The 20,718-nt window shown below is 45.3% G+C and overlaps 1 protein-coding gene across 7 annotated transcripts in view; it reads left to right on the top strand.

The window, feature by feature from the left end:
- Positions 1-20,718, top strand: part of LOC119187845 (copper-transporting ATPase 2) — a 166,858-nt gene that overhangs the window by 118,982 nt on the left and 27,158 nt on the right. The window contains exon 21 of one of the 7 annotated variants that reach the window (XM_075878799.1): positions 755-2,083. The exons of the other annotated variants lie outside the window; for them this stretch is intronic. Coding sequence (XP_075734914.1) covers positions 755-941 — 187 coding nt within the window. The 3' untranslated portion in view covers positions 942-2,083. Of the gene's footprint in view, positions 1-754; positions 2,084-20,718 lie in introns of those variants that run through there. 7 annotated transcript variants of the gene reach the window in all.

Raw genomic sequence — 20,718 nt, 5'->3', positions numbered from 1 at the left:
CGTACGCCGCGATGATTCACGGCCTAGGTGGCGCTCGCACCCGCTTTCATGTAGGTGCGATGCTGGCGTAGCCATGGCAGCCGTGGGTTTTTATGAATTTTGCATTAGCATCATTAGTTTTTACTTGCGCTGGCACTTTCAACTAGTAACTAACGCATTTATAGTTGAGTCGTTTGGTAAAAGAATTCGCTGATTGCCTAAACAATTTAGTTTTTCCCCTCTTTTTTTGTGCACCCAGTGTAACACAAACCTCCACACTCTCATCTCCTTTTCTTTATGACATGCACTGCGACTAAGATGAATAGCGATACTGCAAAAATTACCTTCTTACTACTTGCCAAACTTGTTATCTTGGTGGAAAGCTAAAAACACGAAAAAAAAGACAAGAACGCACATGTTTAGCAAACTGATGATTGATTTGTGGGGTTTAACGTCCCAAAACCATGATATGATTATGAGAGACGCCGTAGTGGAGGGCTCCGGAAATCTTGACCACCTGGGGTTCTTTAACGTGCACTCAAATCTGAGCACACGGGCCTACAACATTTCCGCCTCCATCGGAAATGCAGCCGCCGCAGCCGGGATTCGAACCCACGCCCTGCGGGTCAGCAGCCGAGTACCTTAGCCACTAGACCACCGCGGTGGGGCGTTTAGCAAACTAAGGCACCAACTCGCCCAAGAACAAGTTCTTGAGTTCCTTACTATTTCTTTGCAATTTCATTATTAAAGAAGTGGTGCCTTCACATTTCCCCAGGATGCAAATACACCAAAAATCTGGTGCCATGACTCTGAAAGTGGCAGGAAAAGGATCACCAAACCGTAGGCGCATGCAACTATTTTTTCAAGCTCAGGAGTCAAAGTACCCAGGCCGACGAAGCCGTCAATTTTACCCGAGCCACCTTTCACAGCAATATTCTCTGCCTACTTCATCTCATCGATGATGAGTTCACCGTGGCATTCAAATTCAGTCATTTTTTTCTGTTTTTTTTGGCAATTTCTGAAAGCACATTGCGAATAAAACCAAACGTGCTCCCGTACTGCTTCATGTACTTTTTGAGGCAGCTGCGACTTGGTAGCGCCAAGATTTTTTCTCTATGTATATGCTCATAGAGCCGTGGGCGCTTTATACGTATAATGATGCATTAAAAAAGCCATTCAGGGTTATACTGCATCCCCTTTGGAGATTTTCGTGTCGCAGCCTCAAAACACCGAATAAAGGTAGCCTTCTACTTAGGTGTAAGCTGGCCAATTTTCTTAAGGAGGGTAAATTCTTCAATCGCCTCATTTTCTTCCTTCATTTGGGAGATCACTTGCTCTAGCAGCGTCACCTTGGTTCTAAGGCGTCGCATTGCCCGAGTCTTCGCTCTCAGCTTTGATGAGATACTTATTCTAGTATTCTTGGTTTGCTTCGCTCGGCACCTTTGGTTATTTAGGAGTCTCCTCAGATACTGCACGACACGCACCATTTCTCACTCTGTCTTGATACACCTTTACACTTAATGTGGTACAGAGTATCATTTGATTGCTTCGAATTTGCGTTGGAGCACGCTAGCAGAAACTCCGCACTCAGTCCTGCTCCAGTGCAAGCACGCAGGCTGTCGACCTCTTGCAAAACAGATGCTGGATCTCTTGGCACATCAAGCGCGACCTCGACAGCCCGCACAAACACTTCATGTTTTATCACACTTTCGATGCATCTAAACACCACCATTTTCAGCGCATGAAGCAGGCTCATGTCTTTTCTAGGTAACCATACGCTGTAGGCCACGTGAAGGGTATTCTCGCTGAATACGTGCTTCGCCCACTGGTTGGTCAGAAGTGGCGCATTCAGGACTTCTAGAACATGTGCAGCTGGAGCATCAACAGTAGCACAGACTTCTTCAGCCTCAACAACTTCAGAATTTGGGCAAGACGTTCCGTCCATGCGACGTCTTCTTTTGGGCGACGAGAGATGTGATGCTGGCTTCTCCCGTGCACTTCCTTTCTTCGGATGTGGCTTCGAGATGTACTTGGGCAAATTATGAAATATAGTCGGCACAGCGTTTGGCAGGAGAACCGGCCTGGTCCGACCAATGCGCACCGATTCGCCTTGTATTACATGCTCGAAATGCCGCGACACAAACTGCTGATCAAAATGCAACTGACATACTGCTGCATTTCTCTCCAGCGGCTTGTCAGCTCTGGGTATGTTTCGTTGCCACTTCAGAAACAGCTCATCTTCTTTAGGTACGCTGAACAATGAAAGTTTTTGCTTGCAGGATTTGTAACCAGTCACGCAGCCGGGAACAAAGCAGTGGCTTGGTCGCCGGCACACTTTACAAGCCTGGCCAGCGAATTGCCCCACATACTAGTGCAAACTCCTCTAGGATGCTTACAAAGCGCTGCGAAGGCAGCTAACCATGTCGACAAAGAGTTTCACACGTATTAAGCACTTTATGAACACGTCAAAGCTCAACTGATCGCTCCTGACCGGACAAATGCACGCGAGCTTAACGTGTATGCGACAGCGAGTGCCACCTAGCGGATGCATAGCTAAGCGGCGTCAACCCTTCCCATTGACGCCGCTTGACGGTAATCACACTTCTCCTTTTAGCCACTGTAGCAGCGCGCGAAAACCTCTCGAGAGACTACACGCGCGGCGCCACAGTCAACATCTGCTACCGGGTGAGAATGTTAAACATCACTCCACTCTCAGCGCAGCAGACAGCGAGGAGGAGAGACATGTCGGGACATGAGAACGGCAGAAAAGGCGGCAAAGCCCGCGCAAAGGCAGCGGGCTGGCCTCATTTCCCACAAGATGAACAACAGGAAAGTCGCAAGGCTTCTTGTCGTTTTATAGTTTCATTGCTTTTAATCTACAGCTCTGTTAGCTGCGCAACTTCGGATCATATTTGCTATTGATGAACACAACGATAGTGACCGCGGCTTTCTGTTAAGCGGTGGCAGCAAGCAGTAGTTTTGTTTTCAATCTGTGCGCACTGCGCTGGCTGTGTTCATGACTTGAGGACTGCGTTGTTGCTACCTTTCTTTGCATTCTTATGGCAATGAATGTTGAGTTGAGTCGGTGCACAATAACTGCTCACGTACTTTTGTGGTAGACCATGATGACGTTTGACATGATCGCATTTGTGTTCGCAGCGGTTGCGGCAGAATGCAGTTATGCTGGGAGAAGGTACGCGCTGCTCGGGTGTGAGCCTTCATGACGCCATGGTTGTCATTCACGATCGCTGGGCTAGTGACGACGACTGGTAGTTTTGTTTTGAGCACGACATCAAAAACATGAGAATTCTTGAATGATTCTGCATGGCCTGCACGTGCATCAAACCCACCGGCAGCATTATGGTGGATGGGCGATCTGTCGCCGGGCATATCAATGGCGATAACTTTCAATGGCGATAACTGTGGCATATCAATGGCGATAACTGTGGTGACAGAAAGCATGTCTCCGATGAAGACACGGTTGTTGCGATGTGGCCGTGCGCTCTGGACGTCACGAGCCATCGAGGAATGGCTGAGTTGATAGCTGAATTTCGTGGCAATCCTGGCAATCCGTGGCTGGCCGCTTGACACCTACCGTTTTGTCCTGCTGTCTTGGCGAACTCGCTGTTTCAGAATATATGTGGCTTGCTTGTGCTTCGGATATCCTCGCTTCGTTGATAACTACGAATGATGATAAGACGGTGTTGTTTTCAATACCGATGCTTGGTTTTGCAGACTCTCATGTCTACCAAAAGCGTCCCTGCATTTTTGTAAATAATTGTCTGACTGCACCCAAAACAATCACATTGAACCTATTGTAGTACAATCCATTTGTCAAAATACGTTTGTGTGCTTGAATTGCTTTGAACCGAGTATGAAGCATTTTTGTCGAACTTTGCTGCTTTGACTACTCGCAACTATAAGTGAGTGGATCAGCTTTTGGAGCTTTGATTTCACGCTCATAGATGGCACTGCTAGTCTAGCGCTAGCGCTTTGTGGGGCATCGTTTTACAGGTTTTGTTTCTGGAGTGGTGTTACTCTGTAACTTCGCGAGCAAAACAAGCTAATGCAAGCAATTTATGCCATTCTAAAGCTGTCTGATATGAATACATGTTGTCACCGGCGCTTCTCCCTACTGCGGTCGAGGCTTCCCGCTGTTGTGTTTGTAGTGGCCGAATATTGAAGGCAGCATTCTTTTCAGTTTTAACAGTATTTCTCTTGAGAGACCGATCGTGTTTATATTCGTCATCTTTGAAGTGCGCTGCACAAAGCACCATGCTACCTCCTATTCCCTTTGCCTCACTCTGATAACCCGCAGCTTTTGGAGCTTCACGTTTTTTGGAAAAGCATGAAAGCTATTCCCAACCGTAACATATGTTCTAGCAGCCTACGGCATTGCATTTTGTACTGCAAAAGAGTTCGTTCCTCTGAATCATCCACTCGTTGAGGCGCGTCATGCAGAAAGGAACGGATGCGGCTGCAGGTGGCTCTGCTCACTAGCGGTGGTCAGCTGCAATTGACATCATTTACGTTTGTGTCCGATTTGCCCGGGCACTCTGCTAGAGCTTTGCATTGTCTGCTAGCTGACAATTACAGCACCAATTACAAATGAATTATGCAATTCCAAAATTTCTCACTGTCATTATCATTGCTTACTTAGCATATCTGAGCCAATTCTGCCCAAGTCAAATTTTGTTGCAGTTGGCCTTTAAGGAGGGACATGCTTTTGTTAACCACCTCTCTCGTTTTTGATTGCACCTTGATGAAAATTGGCACAGACACTAAGAAAGGCCTCACAGCGCTTCCATGAAAATTTCGAGGCGATACCACAAAAACTTGAATTTCTTCATCGAACCTCTTGGAAGGGCTGGAGGATTTTTAAAATGGCGTAAATTGTCGGTAATTACTGTACACATGGACAAATGTATGCTGATGGGGATTGCCTTTTTCAATATAATTTTTTGCAACATTAAAACTTGTAGGTCATGTTTTCTCCAGCAACACTGCAATGTGCTCATTTGCCCTACAAACAAGAAGCCCTACGAAAACTTTTTGAAGGACTGCAATGAAATAATAAGAAATAAGATTACAGCCTCCTCAAGCACAGTTGGAGGAGCGTTACAAAACAAATAAAGTTAAGTTCTCTGAAGTGGTTGCCAAGATATCTGCTCCACGAGCTAAGCATAATGCCAAAAAAAAAAAAAAAACAGGATTGAGAGAACTGCATTCAATGTTTCACCTTCTAGTTCTGAAACATTTAAAATTGTGATCTTTGGTTTGTCTGGTGATATTTGACTAGTCATACCTGAGGCCTCTCCCCAGTGTGCTTTTTTTGCCCCCCCCCCCCCTTTTGTTTTCATAACCTCCTTTTTTGATCTACAAAGGACAAGTATGGATTTCAAACCAAGTTCTTTGCATGAAGGAGTGGTGTGATAGGCTTGTCAGATAGATTGGTATTGAATAAGGCCATATAATGAAATGATTGCAGATCTTTCTTGATCACAAATAATCACTGAACAATTTTTATATGGTGAGAGGTTTATTGCATAAGAAAATTGCTCACACCATGACATCCTATGCCTTTTTTTTTTTCAAATAACAAACAGTTGTGGGCAGGAAACTAGTAGCACAGGAATTCTTTAGCAGTTTATTTATTGACGCGAGTTGGGCAGATAAAAATTTGTACCCCTGCTTTATATACGCTCGCGGTGATACCAAGCACGGCTCCAAGCACGTCTAAATTGCGTCACTAAAGCTTATTGACCGCACTCCTTATGACTGTGAAGTGCATGGCTGCAGAGAGAGTGCAGCCAGCACGTGATGTACTAGTCAGCAGCATTCGGTGACGATGCGTGTAATGTGCACCTAAGATGACGAAAAATTTGCGCACACTGTTCTTAGTATCACATTTTTGAGTGCCGGTGCACAAAACTCCAAGCCGCTGTTCCGAGCAGTCCTTGGCAAGAGAAGGGGTCAGGTCAAACCCCTCCTCCCGCCACTACACCCACCTTTTTTTTTTTTCGTTTCTTTACGCTGACATGATTTAGAAACTATGCGGTCATTCTACAATATGATCCTTCGGTACTTTTACAGTGGATAATGTCTGGTGTTTGTCAAGGCTTTGGCACTCTGTGAGATTTTAAGCAGGAATCTCTACCGCAAGCGTTTTAAGTTGGCTCAGCGACGGGATTAATGCTGCAGTGGTGGTCATACTTGTAGCTGTCGGAACAGATCTCGCCAGAGTCGATCACAATGATGATTTTAACTTGGCAGAGATTTGTTAGATTTGTTTTAATGGTAAAAGCTACTGTTCCAAGGTCTGATAGGCCACGTTCAAGCATACTACACTGTGAATCTTTGTACATGTGCTAAGATATGCTCAAGCCAGAAAATAACATTTCTATTGAACCTTCGCTTGTTCTGCTAGCATCTGAACACATACAAACATGTGCACGTGTGTGACAGAAAATGCGGCTCATCGACCGAACTTCGATTGTATGTGAGTGTAAAATATATTGATACAGATCTTTTCTAGGCCCTAACGGCTAAAGGCACTCCTAAGTGTTGTGTGATGACGAAGGTGCACCACAGGCGAACATGCAGGCCAATCAAAACTGTAGAAAGGTGTACTGAGATACTTATGACGTAACTTAAGCTGATAAATAAAAAGATGGTGATCATAAACCCAAAGCAGCACAATGAGAAATGCAGTGTGGGCAGCTGTAGTTATCACAAGTTTTATTGTTCAAGAGTGTGGCAAACAGTGCAAGAATAAGAAAGATAAAGCAGGAAAAACATACGACAAATTAAAGACATGATTAGAAGGGCACACCGAGCAATTTCAGCAACTAGCGACATAACATACAAGAAGAAATTCACAGAGTGAGGAAACATGCATGGACATGTCATCATGCAAAGTTAAGAATATACATAGTAACCATAAGTTTTTACAAGAAATGAAATAAATTCTGTGCTAGCAATGCTTTACGCAGCAAGCAGACACATCACATAGTGGAATACTGTTGGTTATCTTTTTTCAATTGACGCGAAGATTATCCTTCGCATTACATGTCATATTATAAGCCACATATGTTACCCGAAATTTGCGAGAATGGTTACATGCAAACTTGTGTTGTTGCATTGCCATTCACACCTTTCGTATCCGCGAACAATGTCTGCAAGTGAAAGGTGGATCTAAAAGCAAGGAGTAGGCAATGGGAGAGAACGGAATCACTCTGCCATGGTGTGGAAGTGATTTTCAGCAATATATCTCAATCAGTTGAACTTGCGCCCTTACAGCTAGACGAAAAGTAGCGCATAGTGATTTTACCAAGACAGTCTTTTTTTACTAACCGTCACAGTGGCCCTGTAGTTATGGCACTTCTCTATTGCTGATCCACAGGTCGGGCAATCGAATTCCTGTCGCATTTTCAATGTAGGCGAAAATGCTCGGGCCTGTGCACGTTAAAAACCCAAAGTGGTAAAATTTCCGGAGCGCCCCTCTGCAGTTCCGGAGCTCTCCACTACGGCGTCTCTCATAATCATATGGTGGTTTTTAAAAGTTAAACCCCACATATCAATCAATCAAATCAGCCCCACTACGGCGTCTCTCATAATCGTATTGTGTTTCTCATAATCATCTCTCATAGTCACCTTGTCGCCCACAGATCACAGATATGGTGGAGATTAATTTTTTTCAGTTTAATTCCTTTTGTGCTTGCGCTGATGACTATATCTTTTCAGCGATTGACTTGCCTTTGAATGCTTCTAGAAAATTTATCACGTATTGAGCAGCAGTCTTGTGGTAGTCATACTCACTGTGGCTTTTAAAATTTTCGAGTGCATTCTCCAACGTGTGAACGTAGAGAGGACCAAGGCACCAAGAATTTGGTGAGTCCCCTTGACTGAACTTTCTTTTCCAAAAAGCACACGTCTCGCAGAGAGCTTCCTCCTGAAATTTAGAATACACCAGCCAGGAAAACATTTTTTGCCAGTGAGGTGGAACTTCAGTTTGCGCGTACTAACTGAGGGAAGGCTGTAGTTAGTGTCTGGTTTCCATGGTGTCATTAGCAAATGTCGTCTACTCTCGTTGTCCTGCAACTCCTGGTATCTTGGCTCGTTAAATAGGTAAAGACCAATGTTATTGTCGGGAATTGTGGTTTCCATGCATGGATCATGCTCCGATCAGTTTCAGGAGTTATTTCGTCACACTAGTCATATTCAGGCACTGCAGAGCTACAACTGAGAACTGTTTCTTCAGCTGCCGTCGCCTTTTTGCCAGTTGTCGAGTATGCACTGAGGCAAGCATTACATTTCGAGAAATAATCATCAAGCATTATCTTATGGCGTTTGAGCACGGCCATCGAGTCGCTGATTGACATAGAACATGAACTACCCAGCAATAAGTATAGGCAGCGTATTTCAATGGGGTGACTTCGCATTGCTAGGAAGCAACGCGCCCAGCAAAGTTCGGCAGTTACACCGAATGCGTGAAATGCGGACTTTAGCCATGATAGATGCCAGCTGGTAAAGTTCCGCCTTAAACACTAGTGCTCATTTCTCCCCTGGCGGAAAGATTCGCGGGTATACATTTAGTATGCTTCCCTTTGGGTGCCGGTAAGGTCGTGTTCAAACAGTATCTTGCTTTGCGCGTGAAACATCTCACGTTTGTGATTGCGCCCATACGGAAGGCTGGTAGTTTCTGTCGCGTTGTGATAAAACACCACGAACGTGAATGAACGTGAAGGAGTTGATGACAGCAGTGAAATTCCAGCGACTCGCATCAGAATGCCCGAAACAGGCAACTGGCGGGCTTGAAAGGTACACATTGCAGCGTAAGTAAACTCATGTTGCATGCACTGGCAGTTCTCGTTGGAATTCACGCCTTCTGAGAAATCGTTTATGGTGCACTATGCTTTGAAAAAAATCGGAGTTCATTCCTTCATCACTATTGAACTGATCACACAAGATTTTGTGCGGTACGAGGCTGCTTCTGATCGCGCCAATGTAAGTGCTGTAAACATGAATGCAGGTACTGGTTAGAACAGTGTATACATGGCATATCTACGCTGCACAGTAAAATATTCTGTACTCTTCTGAATCTGTTGACGTAAAGGAAAATGATGGCTGCACGCTTGCAAACAACGGAAGACACCTTGCGGAAGACCCCCCTGTTGTTTTAGAGAGCAAAGTGACCAAAGCTAAGAAAAGAAAAAAAAAAATGACATCATTACGCATTTTTGTACGTACTTAAGTTTTTAGTTCATATACGCAGCAAACAAGCTATTTTTATGCGAGTAGGTATAGTCTGTTTCCAGGTGAATTTTCGATTGAGACAAAGTGAACACTTCTCAACAATGATTATCTTGCCCTCGCAGATTGCACGATAAAACCTCTACGATTGGAGCACTTCATTAAGATCAAAAGTCACAGTACAACTCTGATATGTCAACCAAGGTTGCGAGAAAGTCAGCCCAAAAACTAACGTGTGTGAAATTGTGTTGCGAACTTGCAGCATAACTACAAAATAAATTAATTATTGTGTATTGCAAGCATACTTGAATGTGCGCAGTGAAGTAAAAAAAGTTGGTAAAGCTATCACTGCGTCAGGACTCCTTGACGTATCAAGTTTAACATAAAAGTCATTCCCATAGGCGTGCAGTCACAAACATTCACAGTAAGAAATTCGTTCAGCAAAGTAGGCAAAACCGAAATGTAGTTATGAATTGTTGTGACTGGCACCAGAGCTCATGAAGGAGTGGCGCTCTTTTAATCCTCAAACAAGTAGCCGAAACGGCCGGCTGCCTATGCCCGCCAGTTATTGTCCCTCCTAGATGGAGGGCGAGGCATCGTGTGGCCACAGCGCCGTAAGCGGTTCGGGAGACGACAACGAGTACAGCATGTTCCTTGGAAGAGACCGCGGCGGCCGCCGCAAATGGCCTCGCTAATTAAGCGAGCAGTTCGGCGGACCCTTTGATGTATGCTGTCATGAGCTTGGGACCCCTTGACCAGCGGCACACACACGACGAGAAAGAGCCCCACTGGCGCCACCTTGGACTGCAGAGTCACGCCTCAATGTTGGACGAGAACGTGGGTCGTGCATGTTCGTCCCCCTCGCCAGTTGTGTGTGATCTGTGATTGGACAGTACCATCTGCACGTGTTCCCTGATATAGGGATCTGAGGAGAACATACCCTTTATAATGAGCCACCCAGCTCATTCGAAGGAGCGCCATGTAGAGGAACGCCAGATTCGAGAGCTCGCCATGTAAGAAAGAGCTCGTCATGTACGAAAGCTCACAATGTGCATAATGTAAATAAACCCTCTTCAAGTCGCTCTTCCTCCTGCCTCGACAACTTTATCCCGGACCTCCAGTGCCCCAAAACCCCGGTCGCAACAACGGGTTGTCAGCATTAGGATACGACTCAGCGACGAAGAACGACATAGACCGGAGGTCAGCCGAAAGCCCTGGAATTCGGCAGGATCGGCGCTGTGTACCACAACCACACGTAATGGGGTGAGTGCCTGGCTTTGTGCTTGAGATGTATCGAGTCTTTTAGCATAGACCTGTTAAAAGATAAATATAACCAACAACTGCCTGGCCTCTGTGGTTGTTATCTCGGCACAGAGCAGCACTGGATGTTTATCTGAGCAAGTAGGTTAATGAAAAGAAGCTTAGGTAATTCAATAGGAACAAGTGTTAAATTTTGCGGGAGTTTAAGGGTACGTTGCGGGAAAATTGGGGATGTTGTAAAAATCAGTAGAGTGAAAAAGAAACAGGTTAGAGAGAGAGGTTGGCCGCGTAGTGCTACTTGTGTGCTTAAGCTTGTGGTATCCGCTGTGGGATTCGCCAGGCTTCAATTTCTCCAGACCCAGAATTGAAACGCTGGTGGGTTTGTGTTTCGTCACAGCTGAGCCAAAGCAAAGCAGTAGTCATGGACCTCAGGAAATCGATAGGAGAGAACCTGCTGAACCTGTGTTGGGATCTTGACCTAAATTTTAGCGACGATATGCTTGCATCTCAAGTCCGTGAAGTAATTCTTGAAAGCAAAATTAAAATACGGAAATTGAGCACTTCAGGAATGTGTATTTATTAGATCAGGAAGGGGAAGAGAAGATCGATTGCAGAAAGGAAGAACATAGGAAGAAGATGCAGGAATTAGATGAGGAGTTAGAAAAGATGCATTGCAAGGGGGTGGCATTGCAGCAAAAAGGCCAGACATCTGGAGATGTAGCGCACGAACGGTGCGATGTAGTGGCGGTGCCATTTAAGGCCGAAGAGAAGGCTACAGGCCGGACATTTGCAGATGTAGCGCACAAACGGTGCGATGTAGTGGCGGTGCCATTTGAGGCCGAAGAGAAGGCTAGTACATGTAAGGACATGGTTGAGATTCGAACCCGTTCCGAAGGAAAAGAGCTCGCGGTCGAAGCAGGGTGTGAGGGTTCCGTGGTTGTGGAAACGGAGTTAAGATTAGCAGAGCATTCCTCGAGAATGGAACCTTGCAGCCCTATAGACGATGTTGATGAGCGTCAGAGGCGGACGAAAGGCTCCAAAGTTGGCACCAAGGAGTGTGCCAAACGGAGAAAGCGTCCAAAAAGCGGAAGCGCAGCAAAGCTCGCAATCAGCGCGGCGCGTTTGACGAGGACCTTCAAACGGCGTGGCGGATTCGCGAGAAAAGGCCCAATGTCTTCTCTAACTGGCTCGAATCCCATGCGCCTGAGCGGCCGAATAGTAAGGAAAAGAAAACCGCAATCTACGCGGCTGCGGTCTAACGAGAAACTGATAGGCGATCATCAGAACTGTGCGTGCGAGACAGCGGAGGAGCATATTGATGATGAATGTCAGAGTGGGTCGAAAGGCTTCCAAGTCTGCACAAAGGAGCGTGCACATGGAAGAAAGCGTCCGAAGGGCAAGAGTAAGGCAAAGCTCGCGATGAGCATAACGCGTTTGAGTAAGGGCTTCAAACGGCGGAGTGAAATCGCGAGAAAAGCGCCGTTGTCATCTCTGACGGGTCTGTATCGTATGCGTCTGAGCCGCCGGAAAAGAAAAGCGCATCGTACGCGGCAGTGTTCGAATGATAAATTGCTAGGCAATCATCAGGACAGTGTGCGCCAAAGATCCAAGAAGCATGTGGGTGCTGATGAGCATCAGAGGTGGGCGAAAGGCTCCGTAAATGGCACCGAAAAGAGTGCGAAACGGAAAAATAGTCCTAAAGACAAGCAGGTGAAAATCGTGACGCGTTTGAGTAATGTGTTCAAATGGCAGAGCGAAATTTCGAGAAAGTTGCCGTATCACAAGCGTCCGAGCGGCCGAGGAGCAAAGAAAAGAGAAACACATTGTGCGCGTCAGCGGTCGAAGGGCAGGGGACCCTTCTGTTGTTCTCGCGGCGCATTGGACGAGGCGCGCAACACAGAGCTCGGTCGTTTTCGCGAAGTGGCGGGAAGGAAGGACGGCAAATCTGTTTTGAAGAACGTCGTGGGGTTCGGTAACAAAGGGATTTACCTTTACGCTTATTGTACACCCTGCTTGACGAGAAAAGCTTTCCGGTCGCGACCACCACGAGTTAGACTCAAAGTTGTTGAGAACAGTTGTTAGCTTTTCAGAGATATTGACTCAGGACTGTTGAAAGGGATGTTATGTTTGTTTTCTTTAGCGCTCTATCGTTTTGGTAGCCTATATGCGTTTTATATATGTCTATCGGAAGGATAGTGATACGCATTAGAGCGAGTTGCAGGGCTTAAGACATGAGCTACTTCAAAATAAGGTGACGGCAGCTGACGAAAAAGAGTGTATGGCGTTTCCTTTGCGTGTCATGCGTAGACACAGGGAAATGACATATTAGTGTACCACTAGTTGAATAGTGACTACATTGCAGTTGAAATCGAAGCCGTAGAGAAGAGTCTATCACCTATGGGGCTAACGGCAGGTTCCAGAATGAACTGAGTTTGACAACTGCGAATGTTGCTACGTTAATAGAAGAGGCCGACAAAGGCCCCACTAAGTACAACGTGGTGCTGTGCCAGGATAAATCTAGCGAAACAGCTAAGATAGTTTTAGAACATGTGGCACAGACACAGCGAGGCTGTCCCGACGGCGAATCTTACATATGGGGTCCCAGGAGATCTCAGCCCGCTAGGTAGGAATGCCATCTTCGGAGGAGCAGAGTGTACAGAAGATGCGAGCGAGAGGCTCAGAAATGACCCTTAGAAGAAGCGTAGACAGAAGCGGCGTCGTAAAGCAAAGAATACGACAAAGAGCACAGCCCGCTTGTAAAAAGTTAGTAAACGTTCGAGGGCAGTTTACAGAATTAGGCATTTGTCGTCAGCGCCGGAGTTGCTTTGTATGTGTTTGAGCTGCTGGAGAAAACGAAAAAGAAAAAGCACGTTGGGTGAAAAGGCAAACGGAAGGAAGGGGACGGTCAGCCTTTCGTCGCTCTGTCGACGGCATGTTTGATGGGCCGCAGGAGTGCGAAGTCCATGGCTTGCTAATAACAACTGAGCGAGAGTAAGAGCTCTGGTTGCCAGCGAGGAGCTTTGCGGGGTCGGAGGCGAAGCGAATTTGTTTTGCCAATGTTCCATTTCCCGTTCGCCAAAGAAGACCCACAGGACACAACACCGCGCGTTTGTCTGAAAAGGGAGTAGACAGCCATAGGCTTTTGACGATTTTCACTAGTAAATTCATTTTGTTTTGAAGTTTCCTTTGACGGTTTAAGTTTGTTTTGGGTTTTAGAAAGTGTTCTGCAAGTATGTCGGCTACTAGATAGTGTTAAGGTAAACCATTTTTGGTTTTGTTCATTTCTTAGGCGTTGTACGTTTTCTAAGGGAATCATTGTGCAATTGCATAGACGACACGCATAGGAGCCTGCATCATGGTAGATTCGTGTAAATGAGCAGGGGCGATGTTATGAACGAAGTACGACTGAGCACAGAGACGCAAAGATATTTATTGCGAGTTTTTTGCAGGGTTCATGCGGAAGTTTCCTTTCTTAAGGTAATGTTTTGTTCGCATGTGTCCGGTGTGGAAAAAAAAGTTAGTTCATGAGTTTATGCGTATGCTTTCTGAGAGTAGTAACCGCAAAAGGAAGAAAATTTGTAGTTTATCCACACAGGAGCACTGTGACGTGCATTTGCAGATGTAGATGTTCCTCATGCAGGCGGAGCATGACAGTTGTCTCTTCGTCAGCTCTGAGGGAACTGATGACTAGCTTTGGTGGCACAAAATTTTGGGAACTAAAAGATAGAGTGAAGCAAAAAGCTCTACTTTATGAGTATGAGGCCTGGTAGGCTACAACGGATTACTCACGTTAGCACACAGGTATGCCACGGGGAACGCATTACTTGACAGTTAGTTTATTTGAAAGCAGTTAATGGGAAAATTATTCTCGAATTGGGATTGGGAGTTTTGGCGAAAGCCTTTTGCTGCTTTGTGCTTGGTAATACTACTTAAGGAAGCTTGTTTTGGAGAATTGTTAGGACTCGATGTGTCTCAGTGCGGGCAGGGTGCTCTCCCGTGCCTGTGGTGGTGTGTATGAATGCTTTTCCTAGAAGATAGCCACAAGAAACGAGCGGGAAAGAGTCCTTGGCTGGGCGTCATCGGCAGTGGCCTGGAAGACGGCACCACACTACGACACTTGCAACCTGTGCAGCTGGTCACTCTAAGGTCGAATCTCCCGCCGGCGGACGAGCTGTTGTGACTGGCGCCAGAGCTCACGAGGGAGCGGCGCTCTTTTAATCCTCAAACAAGTAGCCGAAACAACCGGCTGCCTATGCCCACCAGTTATTGTCCCTCCTAGATGGAGGGCGAGGCGTCGTGTCGCCACAACCCCGTTAGCAGTTCGGGAGACGAGAATGAGTACAGCATCTTCTTTGGAAGAGACCGCGGCGGCCGCCGCAAATGGCCTCGCTAATTCAGCAAGCAGTTCGGCGGACCCTTTGATGTATGCTGTCATGAGCTTGGGACCCCTTGACCAGCGGCACACATACGACGAGGAAGAGCCCCGCTGGCGCCACCTTGGACTGCAGAACCACGCCTCAATGTTGGACGAGAACATGGGCCGTGCATGCTCGTCCCCCTTGCCAGTTGTGTGTGATCTGTGATTGGACAGTACCATCTGCACGTGTTTCCTGATCTAGGGATCTGGGGAGAACATACCTTTTATAATGAGCCACCCAGCTCATTCGAAGGAGCGCCATGTAGAGGAACGCCAGATTCGAGAGCTCGCCATGTAAGAAAGAGCTCGTCATGTACGAGAGCTCACAATGTACATAATATAAATAAACCCTCTTCAAGTCTCTCTTCCTCCTGCCTCAACAACTTCATCCCGGACCTCCGGTGCCCGAAAACCCTGATCGCAACAGAATGTACAAAAATATGCTGCATATACCTCTCATTCACGTTGTAAGCAGAAATGTCCTTGACTTGTCAAACATGCCTCGCCCCGACGAGGACTACGCCATCTACGCTTAACTTAACAATTAATGATGTCTTCTCTAATTGGGCAGATGATTGCAATGATGAGTTTTTGGAGACTAGTCCATTCAATGGTGGGATGAGAGGCCGTTCCTCCAAACGGCCACTGTACCTGTCGCTTATTTTACTGCGGTTACTTTACATTTACTTTCTTCACAAGCATATGTATGTAGAGAATGGGGGGTATAGTCTCATCACTTTGATATACATGTACACAATCTGCTCAAACTACTACCGATGGTCACGTCACACAGGAAAGCTGATAACTGTGACCCCTACCCTCCTCCGAAAAAATTTATGGCTACACCCCTGCCACTGCCGATGCGTAAAATGCCCATCCACAGTTCCGAGGAGCCAGCGTGCGGTGTGCTTCATTGCTTGCGAAGAAGCGCATTGCCATGAGTGCGCTAGCGCGTTGTTCTTGCCCGCAAAGTTTGAGATTCGTCTCAGTGTCAGCGGAGGCAAGCCTAAAGACGACTTTGATGGCGCGCCACGTGGTCTACGAGCACGGCACACCTAAGTAAGTAATCTGATCGAGCATCTGCTTATTGCTCTTAACTAAAGCGTAATTATATCCTAAGTCATCATCGAACCGGAAACATGTCACGAAGTAGTGATGTCTTCCTCGCGACGCACAAGCAGCAGACGACAATCTCTTGGAGCGAGTATCGGACCAATGCCTAGGCAAGCTAGGGCAACATGGGAGATGCGGCCATACGGAGGCCTTGTAACGTCCCTCAAGTATTTGCTTTTTGCGTGGTTCTTTCTGTATGCAGAAGCCAGTGTTAGCGGAGAATTTAGACGTGGAGATATGCTCTTTTCGATAAGCCCAAGAAGCTGGCCCCTGGCCGCACCATTGCGAAGATATAATTTTTTGAAAGTGGCTGTCCTTTCGCAATTTCCAGAATGATTTTGGCCGTCTAGAAGGGCGAAACCAATTTTTCAAAGCACTTCTGCGCAGTTTTCAGTGCAGATATTTTGTAATCAGATAGAAAAAGGGTTCCAGAAACTGAATACTTGATTTTAAAAAAATTGATTTTCTAGCCATTTTTTAAAATACGAAAGACATCTTCCCACCTAACGGTACACTTGAAGAAGGCAAAAAGACTTAAATTTTTTTGTTGCTCTTTTTTTTCTAGTAAAGCCCATGCACACATTTTTTGTAGTAAAAGAGAAACACTGAGAATGGAGGGAAGGTACAGCATAACAGCATATTTTGGTGCACCTTTGTTTGGGTGCATTTATTACTTTTTTTTTATTAAGCTGCCCTTTGCTATGAAAGCCTTGTCTCCCTTAAGTAGTTGTTTGCAACACCTGTTTCTTTTGGTTATTTTTTACCATGCCATGTAATAGGTGCCTCTGCTAACTTGGATTAAGACTTAAAAAAAAAAAACAAGAGTTCTAGCAAACTGTGCAAGCTGTGTATTAGCAGTAGTTGTGTGTATTTACAGGTATTTATTTCATCACTGAGTAATAATTAATAATTTTGAATTGGTCAAATTGTCAGCCATTGCTTGAATTGCCAAATGTAAATTATAAAGTTATATTCTTGGAATCAAGCATTTATTTTGGGCTGAAATCAGCCTGGTCATAAATACTTGGATTGTGGAATAAGCGCACGCTTGCGCGTCGCTATTCAAGCTCTTCCCATCAAACCAGGTTGAATAGAGGGCTGCATTTCACTGCACAGGGCTTCAAAATGTAGAATGGGTTGATAGTCTGCAACCTAATGTAACTGGTGGTGATGCCTATGTCAGTATTTGCTGACGCATCAGTATTGTCTCAAGCGGCACTCAATGTAGCTTTAAAAGAGCACCGACACAAAAATTTTCATCTCGTTCTTCCTGTTGTCACAGTTGTCGTTCTTCCTGTTGTCACCCACTTATCACAGGTGGAAAGCGAAAGCTCATTTGCTTGAGTGTGCAAGCATTCATTCTTTTGAGATGGTTTTATAGCACTCAAATGTAGGAAGCACTGTATGAGACAGGACCGTCAGTTTCAGAGAGCACTGAGTGAGGTGGGACCCCGAGTGGTTTTCGTGATAGCTGGTGTGTGAGCACATAAAACCACTAGCACATGAGCATCGCATTCACAACTTTTTTCAATAAAGCTTTCCTGGGTGCTACTATAATTCCCTCTTAAGTGTTGTAAATATGCGTGACCGCCCTAGAAATGGACTGCCGAGGCATGAACATCAGCCTTTATACCCCTGTGCAAGTCTGCCCTCTCTTTCCAGAGGTCTGCTAGGAGAGAGCGCTCACAGGCATTGTTGCAGCCAACACAAACTCATTATTCAGAAGGCAGTTGGCTGTTAACGCAAAACCCGACTTGTTTTGCATGCAGTGGTGCAACACGCACTTGAAAACTGATTTTAATTATTTTCTAGGCTATATTATACATTGATATTTCATAGATAATGTGTGTGTGCTCACAAAAATCTATCCAGCAAGTTATCTTTCAAAATGTGTCAGTACAAAATAACTAGCGTCAGTAACACTCAGTGGTCATATAACCCTATCAAAATGCTTTTAAGGAGCCTGATCCTGAACAAGATTTGTATGCATATTTTCAAAAAAGAACATCCCGTGTTATCTACACAATCAGAAAAGCACTCCAATGCATTGTCATAAATGCCCCAACTCTGTTTCCCTGCTTTAAAATCTCACTTCTGTGGTGCCTGTACATTGCAGAATGCCAAAACCAGGGCATTGTTGATGGTGTTGTCACTTTTGTCAAATGCATCACTCCAGTACCAACATCAACCAAGGAAGCTGCCATGTTTGCTTTGATGGTTAGGGCCATAGGCATAGAGGTGGTGCCAGGATTTCTTTTCTGGGTGGCACCCACGAGAAGGGAGTTCCTTCAAAGGGGCAGGGAAGCTGGGAACGTATGCCTTGTGTTTTCACTATGCTTGCTCTTGGGTAGGGTGCAAAAGGGGGCAAAAGAGGACAGGCAGCATTCTTGAGGGGGCCCCAGCCCCCCCCATACCCCCCACTGGCACTGCCCTTGCATAGAGGCTGAAAGTGGCGCTGCCATTGATACTAGTCGCATGTGTACTCAAAACACAACCATAATCAAAACAGTCCTCTACTATAGTGAAAAGAGCAAGTAGAAAATTTATGCAACTTGTGCCTCTAGTACTGTAACTGAAGCCTCATAGATTTTTTTTTTATTCCAACGACTTACCCTTGAGGCATAATATTTTGTGTGTATGTGTGTTTAAATGTGCGCCATTAGACCGGTGTTGTGTATGAAGTTGAATAGTGTCTTATGGAATGTATTGTCTAGTATCCAGCGATCGTGACTGGTTGTGTTGCTGTAGCGAAGACCGCTTTGCAAGAGGTAACGGGAGCATTCAGACTGTAACCCTTGCCATGTCCATATAAGATGGTATGCATCTGCTTGCATCACTGGAGTGGTACAGTACGGACCCATATCACCAACTGGCAAATGCGACCAGTTACACGATAGTATAACAGCTAGTGTAAGGGTCACCTCTGCCCAAAGCCACTTAAGTGCGACTTACTTTGCCCTAATAAGGTGAGGGGAGAGAGAGCAGACACATGGTGACATAAGGGCGCGTGTATCCTGCCGGAGACAGAAAGTTAAGTGGGCAGATGAGATTAGGAAGTTTGCAGGTATAAAGTGGCAGTAGCAAGCACAAGACCGAGTTGACTGGCGGAATGTGAGAGAGGCCTTTGTCCTGCAGAGGGAATAGTCAGGGTGATGATGATGATGATGATGGTCTTGCCGGAGAACATTGTTATGGGCATGGAATGAGTTTAGGGGTTGAGCTGAAAGGAGAATAGATAGAAGGTCTACACTTGGAGGGCAGTGTGCCTGCTGGTCAGCAGCATTATTGTGTGGGTTCGCAGCATGGCCTTGAATCCAGCGTACCCTGACGCAAGTGGCTGTATTGTGGTTCACTGTATAGATGGCCTCCCAGATTTTTATCGCCTTGTAAACTTTCTTGAGCTCCTGTATAGCTTCTAAGATATTAGTGAATATGTCAATTTGCTTAATTGTAGGCAGCTTAGAGATGGCATTCTGGACTGCGTCATGGATGGCTTGAAGTTCCATTACAAGAGAACTGGCTTTCGTAGATAAATAATGCTGGTGACCATTGACAAAATTATGCGAAGTACTCAGGAATGATGTCCTCCTGCCATCTCGTAGGATAGCAGCATCTGTATATACTTTGCAGGTATTAGCGCATGGCTCTTCGATGATAGTGTTCATCGATTATACCTGAAGTATCGCTGCACCGTAACTTTGTTGTCTTATTAGATGTGATGGTGCTTAATTTCCAGGAAGGCATAGAATCAGGCTGGTTGTCAATGTGAAAGATGCGTTGAAAATGAGCATGCAATGCAGCAACAACCAGAATAAGTTGCTTTTTGATTTCATGAACTTTTTCTCTTAGTGAAATTAGCTCTGCAGTTGTGTGTAGATGAACGTGCTCCTGTAAAGCGTATTGTATGGAATTATAAGGTGGCCTGATACCATGGAACTAAGAAAATTGGGCTGTCTGCTGGAAAATAAAGAGTAGTTAGTTAATTTCATATTCTGTAATAGTATAAATAAACATGCATCTGTGCATGCATATATCAGTTTTTCTAAACATGGTGCAACTGATCCATTAGAGACTTAGATATCTGGATTTTAAAATGTGTGACTGTTATTTGCCCCAAAATGTTGAGTTGCTGCTCAAAAGTGAAGTTTTGCCTGCTCCAGAAGTAGCGCTTCAATCAGTGACATTACTGTAGGCCCAAACAACTGATGACAGTTCACACATGCAGCACATGACACACTATGCCTCCACCACTGTGCCCAGGAGTGCCACCTACTTTTCTTATTGTGGATGAATATCCTCACAGTTTAATGGACCTACAACTAACTTTAATGTGACCTGAAATTAAGATGGAAATGAAGATAATGTGTTCTATAGTTATCCAAAGTACTAGAGATGAAAGAAATTGTGTAGCGTATTTACTAAACTGAGCATTATATTATCACTATTGCAACTTGGAGTTAGCATAAGAGGTCATGTAATACCGTGCACAGTGAAATGCTACTGTGAAACATTAACTTTGTACTAGATATGCCTCTAGTGTAGGTTAGATTATGTGCAAGCAAAATAAAAAAATTCGGGGCTGCAATGTCCAAAAGTTTGCACTTGAGGTTGGGAACATATTAGTGTATGTTTCGTTCGAATGGCACAGTGCAGTGCACCTTTTTTTAAAGGTTTCACTATTCTTCGGAAGGGTGTTC

Source organism: Rhipicephalus microplus, chromosome X (genome assembly GCF_043290135.1).
Source record: "Rhipicephalus microplus isolate Deutch F79 chromosome X, USDA_Rmic, whole genome shotgun sequence".
Taxonomy (NCBI): domain Eukaryota; kingdom Metazoa; phylum Arthropoda; class Arachnida; order Ixodida; family Ixodidae; genus Rhipicephalus; species Rhipicephalus microplus.
This window is presented reverse-complemented; position numbering and strand designations above follow the sequence as displayed.